The sequence below is a fragment of the Pezoporus flaviventris genome, unplaced genomic scaffold, assembly GCF_033815535.1.
Source record: "Pezoporus flaviventris isolate CSIRO_AGI_PZ_B2104156 unplaced genomic scaffold, CSIRO_AGI_Pfla_v1 ptg000022l, whole genome shotgun sequence".
NCBI lineage: Eukaryota > Metazoa > Chordata > Aves > Psittaciformes > Psittacidae > Pezoporus > Pezoporus flaviventris.
The window spans coordinates 4,970,972-4,984,908 of NW_026892570.1; the positions used below are offsets into that span (position 1 = coordinate 4,970,972).

Sequence of the window (13,937 nt, forward strand, 5' to 3'; positions counted from 1 at the left end):
AAAAAAACCCAAACCAACCAACCAGCCAAACCAACAACCAAACAAAAAAAACACAAAAAAAACCCAACTTATTTCTCTCTGCCCTGAGAATCACAGCTAACATTGCAGGGGAGAAGAGGACTGAGGGCAAAGGAGGAAGCAGAAAGGAGAACTGAGAGGATATCATATCTAGGGATTGTGTTTAAATTGGCATTGCTAGATTGAACACATCACACTACAGCCCCAAGCTATAATTTCAAACCACTTCTAAACTGATTTAATGGCTAGCTGCCACCAGGTTCCTCACAACTAAAGTCTTCTCTGAGTTCGCTCACTGAACCATCCTACTAGGGGTTAACAGTGGGAATACACTGCCAGAATTCTTCCCTCCATGGCATCTGTCCTTTAGATACAGAGTTACACTGAGCTCTGCCTGTGTACAAATAACATGGGCATCAAAGTCTGGGCAGAATCTCAGAATGGATACAATTGGATGGCTGCAGTACTCAAACTGACACACTACCTCCTTGCACACCAGCTTATTCACGTAAACTTTACATTACTTCTTAAAGTATAAAAAAGTGCTGCACAAAAAGTAATGCAAAATCCTCAAATACAAAAGCAGGATCAAAATGAAAATAAATACATGTGCCCAGGCTGGAGACCTAAAATAATTTCACATTTTGCTCCTAAACAGGATTTGAAGCAATAGAATCACTTGCTTCCTTGGCACTCCCACTTTTACTGAAAATCCTCGGCAGCTTTTGCAAAATGTCCAACAAAAATAAGAATTCCTATCTTGAGTGAACAGTGCGTATATGGGCTTTCACATTGCTGTTGGCATTCAATTTGCACTGGTATCTCTGGATCATGTTAGTTGTTGCTATTCTTGAAGCACCTGAAAGAAACTAGAATTTAATGAATTTACAGAACTACCTCACAATAAGAGAAGTGTGTGTCAAATGCCAATATCCTGACAAGCTGTCTGTTCCTGTGCACAACTAACAATTGCTCTCTACTACGTAAACCGCAGGCTCCATCCTTTTAACATTTTAGAAATGAGCTACACAGAGAAGTCCTCTCCTGTGTTATTTACCCTTCCACTGGCTTACCAGTTCGATATGAGACAAATGCTGCATTACTCACCATGTCTGTCTTTACCTGGGTTTTTTTGCAAGCACATTCCCAGTTCTGTTTAGCCAAGGACTAATATGTTGATTTTTTTTTTTTTTTTTTTTTTTTTTTGGAGTAACACATGCTGAGAAAGGAGAATTCCTTCGCTAAGGATCTGATTGCAGGATGAGGATTTATACATAAAATACACCACAGCACTGATGAATTGTTTTCACTAGGTCTCCACAAAGATTGGGACTGCAGGAGCAGGGCTTAAATTTTATTATTTCTATGCTTCCTTTGCTAATTTTAGCTTTTTAGTATTTCACTGACACATAGTGTGCTTGAGCACTTCCAGATTCCTGCAAATTTCTGATAAATAGTCATCCTAAAACTATCAAACTACAGCAGACATTTCTAATCAACTCTGAGAGTAGGGCTCACTGCCTTACAGGCTGCATCTGCACTGCAATTACGAGATATGACTGCAGTATGTTAGATATACTTCAATTACACTTAATTTTGTTAGCCTCATATAACAAAACAGTTACAATACAGAAACATGGACGACACTGTAGGCAATTAATTTGAGTAAGCATCCAATGTACAGCAAAATGAGCCTGCATTATAGCATGTCTACACAAGCTATAATAATCATGTACTTATGCGACTGCAGTGTGCATACAGCAGGAGAAACATTTTGCTTGCTTTTCAGATCTACAGTGTTCTGTGAAAAACTGAGAGCTACCACTTCAACATAATGTAATATGAATACAGAGATGACAAAACAATCTCCTTCCCTTTACTCTGAATAAGCCTGATGCTCTTTGGTATCTGCTGCACAGGCCTTTCAGTAATTCAAGAGTTATGGCTGGACTTCACGATCCTAAAGGTCCTTTCCAACCTAAATAATTCTATGATTCCAAGAGACAATTAAAAACCAAAAGGCACTTGCTGGAGGACAAGTCCGCATGTGATCAGCAAAGATGATTTTATAAAAAGATAAATTCTACACTTTTATTGTTAAAGAGATGCCTTAGATGAGAAATTCAGAGGAGACTGAGAGTACAACAAAAAAAATGTAAGTCTGTTTTGAATTACCAAGAATGTAGCCAGACAGATATTTACTATCGTAAGAGGAGTGTACTTCTAAATTCACAGTTGGTACATGGTATTATTTTGTGTTTGATTTAAAACACTCCAAAATATCACAAAGACACATGAGAAAACATAAAAGGCAAATTCTGCTGCAATGTCAAGACGAAAAGCAAAATTTCTTTTTCGACATTCTATCCTTGAAAAGGTACTTTCACTCATCACTATGGTATTTCAAATTTAAGTGATGACAGAGTTGGCAATTAGAACAACAGCCTGGCCTCTGAAAAAGAAAATGAAAGCACACTAAAAAGCTAAACAAACTTCTTATTTAACAGAAAACAGTGAAAAAAAAATATTTTCAGGGTCATGTCATGACTGATCAGCAACACTCTTGTCACTTTACTGAAGTAGAGACCTTGCACTCTGCTGCTGCCATCTGATACAAAGGACCACTTTATGTATGTTCATGCACTTTCAGTGCTGGATTATATGCTGAAAGCTTTAAACTTGTATTTAAAATCTTAACTTTGAAAAATACAAGTAAGAGAGATCACATTGATTAAACAGTAAATGCAGTGTTTGTACTGAGAGTTGTATCATGAAAACTAATTGAAAGTGTTGATAGTCAGAATGTTGGAAAGCTTGATGATACTCAGTAGAAGTGTCCTTAGCATTCAGAAAATAGTTTTCTACATAATACACGAAGTTTCTAATGACAAGCCAGCAGTGCTGGAAAAACAAGAGAGAACTCGATGGCTTGGAAAAAAAACCTGGAACATCATCACCACAAAAGAAAAAAAAAAACACAAAACCAAACACCAATCAATGAATGTATTAAACTGAAAGCTATTTTATAAAAACTCCAAGTGGCACTGTTAAGTAAAACAATTACAATGCACAAAAAGGCATACAGCATCTTTTAAGGTACTAGTTCCTCACTGTAAGCAAACTATATATATACATATCAGGAGAACAAACGTCAAGAAATGCCCCATGGTGTTATCGCTTAAAATTTAATTCCATGTATAGTTATTGTAGTTGCTTAATTTTAGAATTAACTACTGAAAAGAGATAAGAGAGAAACACACACCTTTTGCATGAGGTTTATGCATCATAATTCTGCATTTTCTTTAAAATGTTATTTATAAAATCAGAGCAATGTCAAAAAAAAGCAGTCAAGGAAAAGAAACCAACAGCTTTAAATCATCACACAGAGAACTGTTACAGTTTCTTTAGATCATATAAATTACTTCTTTCAGAGATCAGAAGGATATGGGAATATGCTTCTAATGAACAGAAGAAATGCATTCAGTTCCAGCAAATTGAATTCATACCAGCAAGCCTCACACATTAGTTGACAAAGGAAAATGTTGAAGCTTACCACAGCTTAACAGACAAAAATGAGCAACTTCTTACAAGAATAATTTTCCTGAGCAAAAATATTGACATGATTCTGATTAAAAATTATCCTGACATATGACCAATTCATATAATTTATTAGGAAATAAAGAAATGCAATAACTACTGTAGGTGTTTTGAGGATGAAATCCATGCAAATAATGGATTAAAAATTTTGCTGTTTAGGAACGTAACATCACACAAGATCCATAAATCTCTACAGCTATTTGGCTTTGTTTTCTGACTCTTTTAGGAAGGAAAATGAAGGTAGCCTGCAATGTTCTTAATGAATTTGGCACTGTTTCTGTAAGTAGATAAGCTAACACAGATCTCTCAGCCTTTGCAGAGGCTGAAATACTTACCAGTGTGTCCATTTGCAAGAATAAGACCTTATGCTTTAATCTATCTCCAGTCCAGAACTATTAATTAATTTCTCAGAACTGCATTATGAAAAGGCAGAACTGACAGTTCAAAACTTGAAGTAACTTCTAAAACAGCTGAGTAAGACTGTGAGCTTATTCATTTAAAAAATACATGTGACATAACAGTGCAATAAAAAATTAGACTATTTCCATTATTAGAAGCTTGTAAAAAGCAGCCACTCTGTGCAGTAAGATCAAGACAAAATTATTATTAAATGTAACAATGTACTGCATTTAATCAAGTCTGTTATACTATTTGCTGCTGCACATGTTGAAATCCCACTGAAGTTAAAAAAATGTCAATGCCTAGGTGCTGTACTGTATTAACTGTGTGAACATTTATTTGGAGGAGAAAATACAGCAATTTAAGGGCCTGCTGATGCCAGACGTGCATCATCAGATCCAAGCAACTGCTGCATAAAGATAGTTAGACAGACCTGTTTGCTGGAGACCCTAGCTGGACAGGGCTACACAGTATTCTAGGTAGTGAAACTACTTTGACATCAGAGTGTCATCACCTGCCAAATCAGGTTTCAACCTTTAAACTGTACCCCCATAATTTCCCATATAAATGGTTGCAGTTACAGAAAAAATACACACATGGAGTTACTGCAGCATTAGGGTTCTGAATGTAAGCACACCACTATGCTTTTCTGTGTAGCGCAGGCCTAAAATGCTGTATTTTAAGCTGGAGATTTTAGGATTCTGCTCCCTGACAGCCCAAGAGCTTTCTAAAAAGAGGAATCTGGTATGCTTTGGGAGTTTACACTCTTGATAGCATTGCTATACCCAGTTTTCAAAACAAAATCTGACGGTTTTCTAAACATTCTGTTATCTAGGAGACACACTCATTAATATAAGGAATGCTGTTTCTTGGCACAGGTAAGACTTGTGCCTTTAGACCATGTTTGCTCTTTGCATTTTTGCTTTATCTGTCCACAGACAATCTTCTACGTCCTTCACTGAGAAGTGGATTGTGAGGCTTATTTCTTAAATATCTCTCAGATTTCGACACAGGACATGAAAAGTAATTATTTTTTTTTTTTTATTTACTTTTAGGCAAACTAAACTCGAGCATGTCTTTTAGCTGGGGAACTCAGAACGTAAATCCAGAATCATTTCAGCTTCTCCACAGAGTCAGGTTTCTGTGCCAAAACAAAGCACTGCTCAAAGCAGCACGCCACGAAAAGGATGGACGACACTGAGCAGACCTGCCTGAAGAAGCCCCTGGAACTCGAAGTGCCAAGAAGAGGCGTGATGCTTGTCCATTATTTTACCCGTTAGCCAGCGAGCGAACATTAGAAGAAAGATATAAATTCCCAATTCAGAGAAAAAGACGTTACTTCCCCCCAAGCACCCTGAAATATGTTTTACTGGTTCAAATGTATTTTCCCTTTACTCTTTCACAAGCATAAAAGGACACCGCACAAGGCAATTGCTCGGTACAGCTAGAGTTACTAAAAAAACACGGCATTCCTTCCTCTAGAAGGCTGGCTGCACTACCGATGCATTTTTCAAGAACACTTCGCTGCGTGGAACGCCAGACACGCAAGAACTGACCCATCGCACAGAGACGCGCCGGCCGAGGGCGCCGGGGCTCCCGTGGGGACAGCCCCGGACCAGCGCCTGGGGCAAGTTTTCCAACCCCGCGGCCGCGCTGCCTACTGGGGGCCACCGCCAGGGGCGGAACGGAGAGGGTCTAGACGAGACGAGACGGGACAGGACGGCTATATTCGCCCCCCGCCCCAGAGTCCCCTACCCCGTCCCCGACTTGCGCCTCAACTCTCCCCCCGCCACGCCCCCCTCACCGGCGATCCTGAGGCAGGTCTCCGGTGCGGCGGGGGGTGGCTGCCGCAGCTCCACCTCGCCCCCCGCCGCCCGCGACACCGCTCCCCGAGTTCTCTTCAGAGCCGGCGGGGCCGGGGTTGCCCGGCGCCGAGCCTCGGACCAGCTCTTCCGCTTCATGGCGGAGGCGGCCGCGCCGCTATGGTGGGTGCGAGGCGGCCCTTCTCATCGCCGCTGCACCGCTCCCCGCGGGGTTCGGGCCGCCGGAGGGGAGGGACCCCGCGACGGAGGCGACGGCTGATGCCCCTCCCCGCACACCGCCCCATGCACCTACGGCCCACCCCGCCCCGAGCCAGCGGCAGCTCCCGGGCCTCTTTCCCAACCTCCCCCCCCGCCCCCCCATTCCCCCGCCTCTGATTGGGTCAGCGCGGTGTGGCGTCACCAGCGCGGAGCGGCGGGGACGGTGATGTCATAGTGGCTGCTGTAACAGGTGGGGTGGGGGGCGCGCTGCGGTGAGGAGCTGCTGGCGAGACGAGGGGCGACGGCGGCGGGACCCGGAGGAGGGGGGGCCGCGCCCCGGCACCGGCCGGCAGCGCCTCTGCGCCGGGTGCAGCCGCTGCCTTTGGAACAGGGGGTGTTCGGTTGCGCGTCTTGGGGCGTCGCGGCCTTCCAGGTGCCTGTCGCGACACATGACAAACGAGGGTCCCACGGGGACATGACATCGAGTAAGGCCAGCTGAAACGGGCCCCGTGCAGCCGTGTTCTAGTCTGATCATGGAAGGGATTTATCTGGCAAGTTGAACCAACCGGGCTTGAGCTTGCTTCTCAGGTGCAACGATTCCTTAAAACTTTTAAGTAGATGTTGGGGTAAATCAAGCTTTTAGTTAAAAAAACTTTGGAAAAGTGCTCCCTCCCATCCGTGTCTAATTGGCCATGACAAAAGCCTCTGCTGAAGTATCCTGCCATCAGTATGAAGTCAGTGTTATTCTCCCACTGTTTCCCACTTCGCGCTTCATAGCTAACTTTTCTAAATGACACCAGAGACCTAAAATTCTGCTGAGGCTTTGAAACGCATTTCTCCCATGGATGAATGGGGCCATGGTTCCTGTTTGCTGTGTACGTGGGAATCATTTTATCACAGGGCACCAGTGAACTTTGTAGAGCTGTGGCCAAAATCAGGATTGCTCTTTTGCAGGATCCTCCTCTGTGCCTTCTTCCCTGGTTTTGTTTGTCTGCACTTTGTGAATATTTCTGAAGAAGTGATTTTGATGGGGTAACACAGAGGTTGTGGTATGGTTCCTGTCAATATTGAAGCAGTGCGGGCAGATGACTTCAGACTACAGAGCTGTCAAACTACAATTCCATTAATTCCACTCCATTTTAAAAGTCCACAGTTGTTTTAGCTGTAGTTAGTTGTATTTAATGTATGAGTGGCAATAGAACTTTTACCACTGTATATTAATTCTACTGGAAGTAAAACAAGCAGAAAAACATGTAGCCAAACATTTTGTTTAAAATCAAAAGCTCCGAGAATATGCAAGTGAAATGATTGAAGAACAAACCAGTCAGTCTGTGCTCGGCACTGATGATCAGGTGAGTGAAGCAGGGTGGAAACACTACAAATAAACTGAGTAGCATTCTTTCTCTGTGAAAAGAATTTACATTTTCTGCATGTCTTCATTTTACAAACATAACACCACTTTTCTAGCTTGCTTTCTGCTGCGGCAGAGGCAGCTGCGTTCCAGACTTTCAGACATGCTCAGTAGGTGGAGGGAGCGCTGGAGTGAGAGGGCAGCTTCTTATTTATGAATGTGCAGGCAGCAGTTCACAGAAAGTGGAATTTACTCTGTGGTGAGCCTCAGCTGCTGGTCCGTTACACCGAGTTTTGAAGAAGCATCCAGCCAGCCCTGACATCAAACTGGTTCAGTCTGCACAAGACTGTTTAGCCCTGTGCTGATTAGTCACAGCAGAGAACTGAGCACATTAGCTTTACATTAACAATATTTTTCTTCTGAACACACTGTATCAAAATGTATATGTAATAAGATCCTAAGGTGTAGTACCTTTAATGGCATTACATTGCCCAGTACCATCGTGTTTCTTAAGCAAGCCTTTTATTTTTTGTCAAGGAACACTGCATTTAATTGCACATGCTCTTAATGGTAGAGCTCTCCAGAGCTTATTCTGGGCCTGACAGTGACCTTAATGATGCAGGGACAAACCTCCTCATACAATACAATTTTGCAGTTCTAGTTCCTGTTAAAGCTTAATAGGGGAGAGAATTTGCAGGTAAGATACATATGATTAGTAGCATTTTAGTGAAGGCCAAAGATCAGAAACTGCAGAGGAGGATATGCTCCTCCATAAATTCTGGACAGTCTGTGTTAAATTACTGAAAAGATGTGGCTCATCTGGCCAAAAAAAGAGGGCACATCTACTTCAATGAAAACTAGATTCTGAACATAGACATTTCTAGAAAAATGAAATCTGACAGTACTGCAAGCCAAAATACTCACTGCCCAACTGTCCTTAGCTCAGTTGTCTAGGACAGAAATAACCAGGGACATTTTTTCAGAGACCTCTTTCTCTGAGAGAAAGTACATATATAGAAGGGAGAATACTCTGCTACAAGTCTTTGTAGGAAAAGAAGTAATTACCTATGGCCTACTCGAAACACAACAATCTGATGAGAAATATATTTAAGACACACCTCCCCTGGTTTTACGGACTCACCCTTTTGTATGACACAAATGAATTGCAGACAATGGATGATTTATTTAAACTATTTATTTAAAACTATAAAATGTATTTCATAATGTATGCCAGTGCCAGATGCAAAGGTAGGCATAAGCTTAAGTGCCAGTGTTTGAAACCATGATTTTTCAAGGTATACTTTAATACACGAGTGTCACTCAGTGATGGAAGCTTTAAAACACTCGTGAGAAGTACGGGGTTGAAAGCCAGTGTGATCTGCTGAAAGTGAGAACCCCAAGTTCTTCCTGAGCAAAACCAGATTTTTTAGTTTAGTGCATCTTGAACAAAGATTTTAAAAAATACAGTAGCAAGATTAAGGAAATAATAAGGTATGGGATTTTATTTTTTTCAATAAGCCTCAATTATCTTTTTGGTTTTATCTTACATGCAATGGAAATAGCACTTTTGTGTCCATCCTCACTGCCAAGTAGTTTGTTTTGTGCTCTGATTTTCTAGATCAGGTTACAGATGACCCATAAAGACACAATAATACTGATGCTGGTGGAACATCACCAGGAAATTATTCTTGTAGTGTACAAATAAATAAATATGTCAGTGTCATATGTCAATAATCTGGGGTTGGTTTGTGAAATTTACTGTTTTAACTCCTGCCAGCTGCAAAATTGTGTTAATGGGAACATGATCCAGCCTGTTTTTATCAAGGTGCACAAAATGAACTTCATTGCCTGGAATGGAATGAGAATAACATGTAAATAGTTGAATAAAACATTTATTCAAAGGTGTAAGTGACTCAAAGAAGCATTCTGATTCCCTACTAGTTCTTACACAAATGTGTGCTAGCTCTGTACATGGCACAGTATACTGTATGGTAAACAATGACAAAGGTTAGGGGTTTTCTTAATGAGGTTATAGAAGCAAGGAACATTGAGGCATCTAACTGAATTAAATCTTCTGTAGCACGATGTTTCCTAACGATGTGATGACTTTGTCATGTTGCAGCCCCCCACCTCATTCAGGCATTATTCCTCTACACATTAAATGGCTAGAATCAAATGTGAAAGCATAATGTAGGTGAACACCACAATGTCAAAAAACCCTCAAAACTTCAAGACAGTTGTTCCACCAGCACTCCTATCAATTCCTGCAGGGCTGTGATCAGCTTTGTGCCATCTCTGTGGGAGGTGGGACTACACCGTAACACTTCCACAGGTTCCTTCAGCCAACAAATCACACAGTCCAGATCTCCTTGGGATCCACAGGGACAGCAGCTGAGATGCTGGGATTAAAGTGAACAGCTGGAGGAGAATACTGTAACTTTCACACAAAACAAAGCAGCGTACCTGGGCCTAAAATCAAAGCTCCTCCCTGCTGAGCGGGGTCTCCTTGAAAATCAAAAGCCGGGCCAGTCATTGCTCTCCACATACTCCTAATGCTTCCCAGGAGTGTATTTGATTTAACATGAGGGCTCCGCACTGAACAAAAAGGCAAAATATTTTTTATCTAAAATTCAGAAGTATGTAAGGAGGACAACAAAAACTGAAGCTGCTACAAATAGTTCAGAGTTTTCTGATCAACAGCACTTTGAAAAAATACAGCCTACAAGAGGCGAGATGGAGGGCAACTCCCTTCCTATTTACATTGTGATTATATCATTTTATCAGAGCATTCTGGCCTTGTTCTGTGTAAGTCCAAACAAGGGGAGAAAATTATTCTTACCTGATACGTTATTACCTTCACCTCTTTTCATGCCAAGAGTTTTATAAATTTCCCTTTGTGGATCTACATACATTTCATGTGTATACCCAGTTAAATTGCAAAAGGGCTGCAAAATACATGCATACAAGAAAAAGTAATTTTTTTAAGGTTAAGATAGTAACTAGTTAGGATCTACAGACAGTGGAAAAATACTGACACCCCGCCATTCTCCCAGCTCCCTTCCCCTCCCCACCCCTGATCTGGAAACCTGTAAATTTGTCATGTTATAATAAAGGCAAAAAAAAGTTTTATCCATGAAGCTTTTACTAAAACAAAACTTCCAGTGAAATCAAGAAAATGTTTCCTTTGCAAGCCCCAGCTTTTTTTAAACAGAAAATTTTTGCTCTTTGCTTTCTTCATGTACTACCTTTAGAATTGCTTCGTGAAAAAGAACACTGTCTTCTCTTTTTCCTGTGGCTGCAAATCTTTTCACTCAGAGCAAAATTCCTTAAATGCAAACCATTAAGACACAATAGAGGATAAAATATACTGAATGACTGTTTACCTTGATATGATGGTAAGATGACTGTCCAATAACTATAAGCCTCACATTTGCCTCCTAGAACAAAACATTGGCATTGAAACTGTAAACAGGAACTTGGTGTTTCTGCAGGGGTACAAAGCATTACAGAATCTGGCGTCCTCAGTTAATGATCACTGAGTTAAAATTGCTTGAAACTAACATCACTTACATGTTTGGAGCTTGCACTTTTGCCTGTCACCCACAGTCAGCAGCTACATTAATTAATTAAAAATATATTTTTGAAGATAACTTTTAAGTTGCCGATATGTGAACTTTTAAGTTTTCTGTAGCATTAGTAGGGCCAGCTTTTCAATTGATTGCAACCTGCAATGATTTTGGAAATTCAAAATTTCCACTCAGTTGCACCTGCATCTAAAGAAGCAGCATGCAAATACTGATACACACGCTTCTGTGATTTACATATATGGATGCCCATTAATAGATACAAATTGTATCCGCACATACAGCTTCTTTTGCAAGTCCAGCATTAGGCTTGAGTCTAAAATAGAGGCCAGAACTTCATTCAGATGCCAGTAAAATGGTTAATAAAATGTAAGGCTATTTTAATATTAGGGTGTAGTACTTGCCTTTCCCATATAGAAACATTTTGCTTGTTAAGAAAAGAAGCCCTCCTGAAAACATAATACTCACACTAAGAAAAGCATGGATGGTTTTGATTCTCTGTATACATTTATTTGAGCAGCCAAGCTAAGAAAATGCCATTCTGAGTAACACTGATTGAACAGTTTAGAAAAAATCTGTCCTGAGAAGGGAAGCTACCAAGGAAATTGCCTCTTTCCATCCCCAGGTTCCTAGTCCATCTAAGGCTTGCTGTCACCAGGGAGCTGAGTCCCTGTCATCAGCTATGCTGCTGTTGGAATAAAATATGACAAGAGTTTCAATTAGCAGTCTAGAAGAGTCAGATTGACCTTCCATTTTTAGCAGATCAGTGTCTTTCTCTGACATCTCCTACCACCCAACAAATACCTGCCTATAGCAACCCCTACCCATGCCATGGGTCCTTTCAGTCACTATGTCTCCCCTGTTTGTGCAGCTGCCTGGAGAACAGGTCACACAACTGATGCAGCTTACAAGTTAACTAGAAAAAGAGGCTATTTTTAATTCAGATCAATTTTCTGATCTTGTTCCAAGCACAACCATCAGTCAGCTGTACCAGCATAATGGAAAGGGCAGTAGTCAGGTAGTAGTCATGAGAAGACAGCTGCCCAGGGCATACTAATACTAAAAGAAATGCCTGTCAGATGTTGTCCGACTGCTCAGAATACAAGACAGAAAACCAGCACTGAGCTAATAGGGCACGGAGAAATAATGGTGCTGCAAGAGAGCATGTAGTGCAATAAATCCTTTCCTGTGTCTCCTAGGCAGACACCTTATGGGTATTGTAGCAAACAATGAAAGTGCTAACTTTCTTTTAAGCTTTTTTTTTATTCCTGAAAGGTTTAAGCCTCACACAAGCCTGCAGCGGGACATCACAAATCTGCTTAACTACAGCAACCTGATGTACATATCAAGAGCAGAGTACTTACCTGTAAAAACGACTGGGGGACTTTTGCTAGGTCCTCTACATACTCCTTACAGGTGTAACATAAAAAATTCTGCAACATAACCAGTTGGACATGTGAGAAACAGACACAACTGCATAGCAATGTAAAATCAGATTCTGACTGCGGCTACAAATCACTGTGGAACTGATCAGGAACTGGGAACTGGAAGGACTAAAAGTTCTCTGAAGTCACCGAATTTGGCTCAGGTTCCTGGTTTAATCAAAGCCTGAACAAGGACACTGAGCTTGGGACCTTGCTAGTATTTTTATCTCTGTGTATTTCAGGAACGTGAACGATGGCTTGCCAGCTGGGAAATGAGGGAACACGACCCTTGTTTCCCTAAACGCGGTCGAAGGATTATTTCCTTTCAGGTAAACACTGTATCATTTTACCAGATAATGGGAGTTCTTGGAAGCAGAGCCGATCTGCTTTATCTGCTTTGTATTTTCTGTTCTCTCTGCTCCAGCCTAGCCTGTGCAAACTCCCCGCACAGCACCTCAGGCAGGCAGGGGCTCCCAGCCGCCCAGCCACCCCCCGGGCAGGCGCTCCCTCCTCACCCGCACGAACAGCACGATGGCTTTTTGCTCCCAGTACAGGGCCTTGAAGGGGATGCTCCTCCCGTCGCCGTCCTGCACCAGGCAGCGGGCGGCCTCCAGCAGCTCCCCGTGCTCCGGCCGCTTCCCGCAGCCCCGCGCGCTGCCCACCTGCTGCGTGACAGGGGGCGCCGGTTGCACCGCCATGGGCCACTGCAGGCCCGGCCCGGCAGCGCAGGCAGAAGGAAGGGGCTGGCGGGGAGAGGGGGAGCTGTGGGGCGCCGAGGAAGTGCCGGGGCTACGGGGCAGGGCGCCGCCTCCTTCCCGCTGCGGGAGCTTCGGAGTGCAGGGCTCGCCTGCCGCTTAAGGAGGAGTCGGGAAGTTGAGGCCTTCGCGTACCGAGAGGGTGGAAAGCGATGCCGAAACCCGCTGGCGGCCAGGGTGCGGTTTATTCCTGGAAAACGAAACAAAACCACACCGAGCCTCCCAGGAACGGTGCGCAAACTGCAGCACTGACAGCATTCTGTAGCCTGAAGGTCAGGGCTCTCTTTGCAGTGTGCCACAGCGTTTCATGGATTGAGCGAGCTAGAAAATTCTGTTCCTGAGGAACTGTTGAGCTGCTGCATCATTAAAAACCAGACCCAGTTTCCCTATTGACGGGGAAGCAGAACCCCAAGAGACCTTGGCAGGTGACGAGCATGGGATGTCACATGTGAGTGCATCCAGTGCACACAGCAATAAGTGAACAAATCTTAAGAAGAGCCAGCCTTCTGGATTGTTGTATTCGCTGAAAGCTTATGAGGAGGAGAGCACTTTTCTTTCCTTAGTGGGCAAAGAAACATCATAGAGAATGGGACTGTGGGGATGTCCAGAAGTTACTCTCCTTTATGAAGCTCTCTGACAATGTTGGTTCTAGAATGTCTTATGGCAAACTGTCCCAGTGTCTGTAATGTTAATGTTACTGAAACTATTGGATTAAGCCCATTGTTTTTGTATTACTAGGAGTTAGCACACAGAACAGGTTAATCCCCTTAATACACTATACACAGACT

The 13,937-nt window shown here is 42.6% G+C and overlaps 2 protein-coding genes across 20 annotated transcripts in view; both read right to left on the reverse strand.

Annotated features, from left to right (window-relative positions):
* The window catches only part of CDC14B (cell division cycle 14B), a 47,307-nt gene extending 41,222 nt beyond the window's left edge, over positions 1–6,085 (reverse strand). For all 19 annotated transcript variants that reach the window (XR_009743921.1, XR_009743918.1, XR_009743916.1 and 16 more), the window contains exon 1: positions 5,819–6,085. Coding sequence is in view for 12 of the 19 variants with exons in the window: in XM_061456346.1 (XP_061312330.1) it covers positions 5,819–5,975 (157 nt within the window). In the remaining 7 variants the exon portion in view is untranslated. The remainder of the gene's footprint in view (positions 1–5,818) is intronic.
* Positions 6,086–8,521: 2,436 nt separating this feature from the next.
* On the reverse strand, positions 8,522–13,292 carry PRXL2C (peroxiredoxin like 2C). The gene is made up of 6 exons (XM_061456352.1): positions 12,910–13,292; positions 12,335–12,403; positions 10,770–10,823; positions 10,226–10,331; positions 9,850–9,981; positions 8,522–9,234 (listed from the first exon to the last, which is right to left on the reverse strand). Exons 1-6 carry the CDS (start codon positions 13,090–13,092, stop codon positions 9,107–9,109), a joined length of 672 nt encoding a protein of 223 aa, XP_061312336.1. The 5' UTR covers positions 13,093–13,292; the 3' UTR covers positions 8,522–9,106.
* Positions 13,293–13,937: the final 645 nt, after the last annotated feature.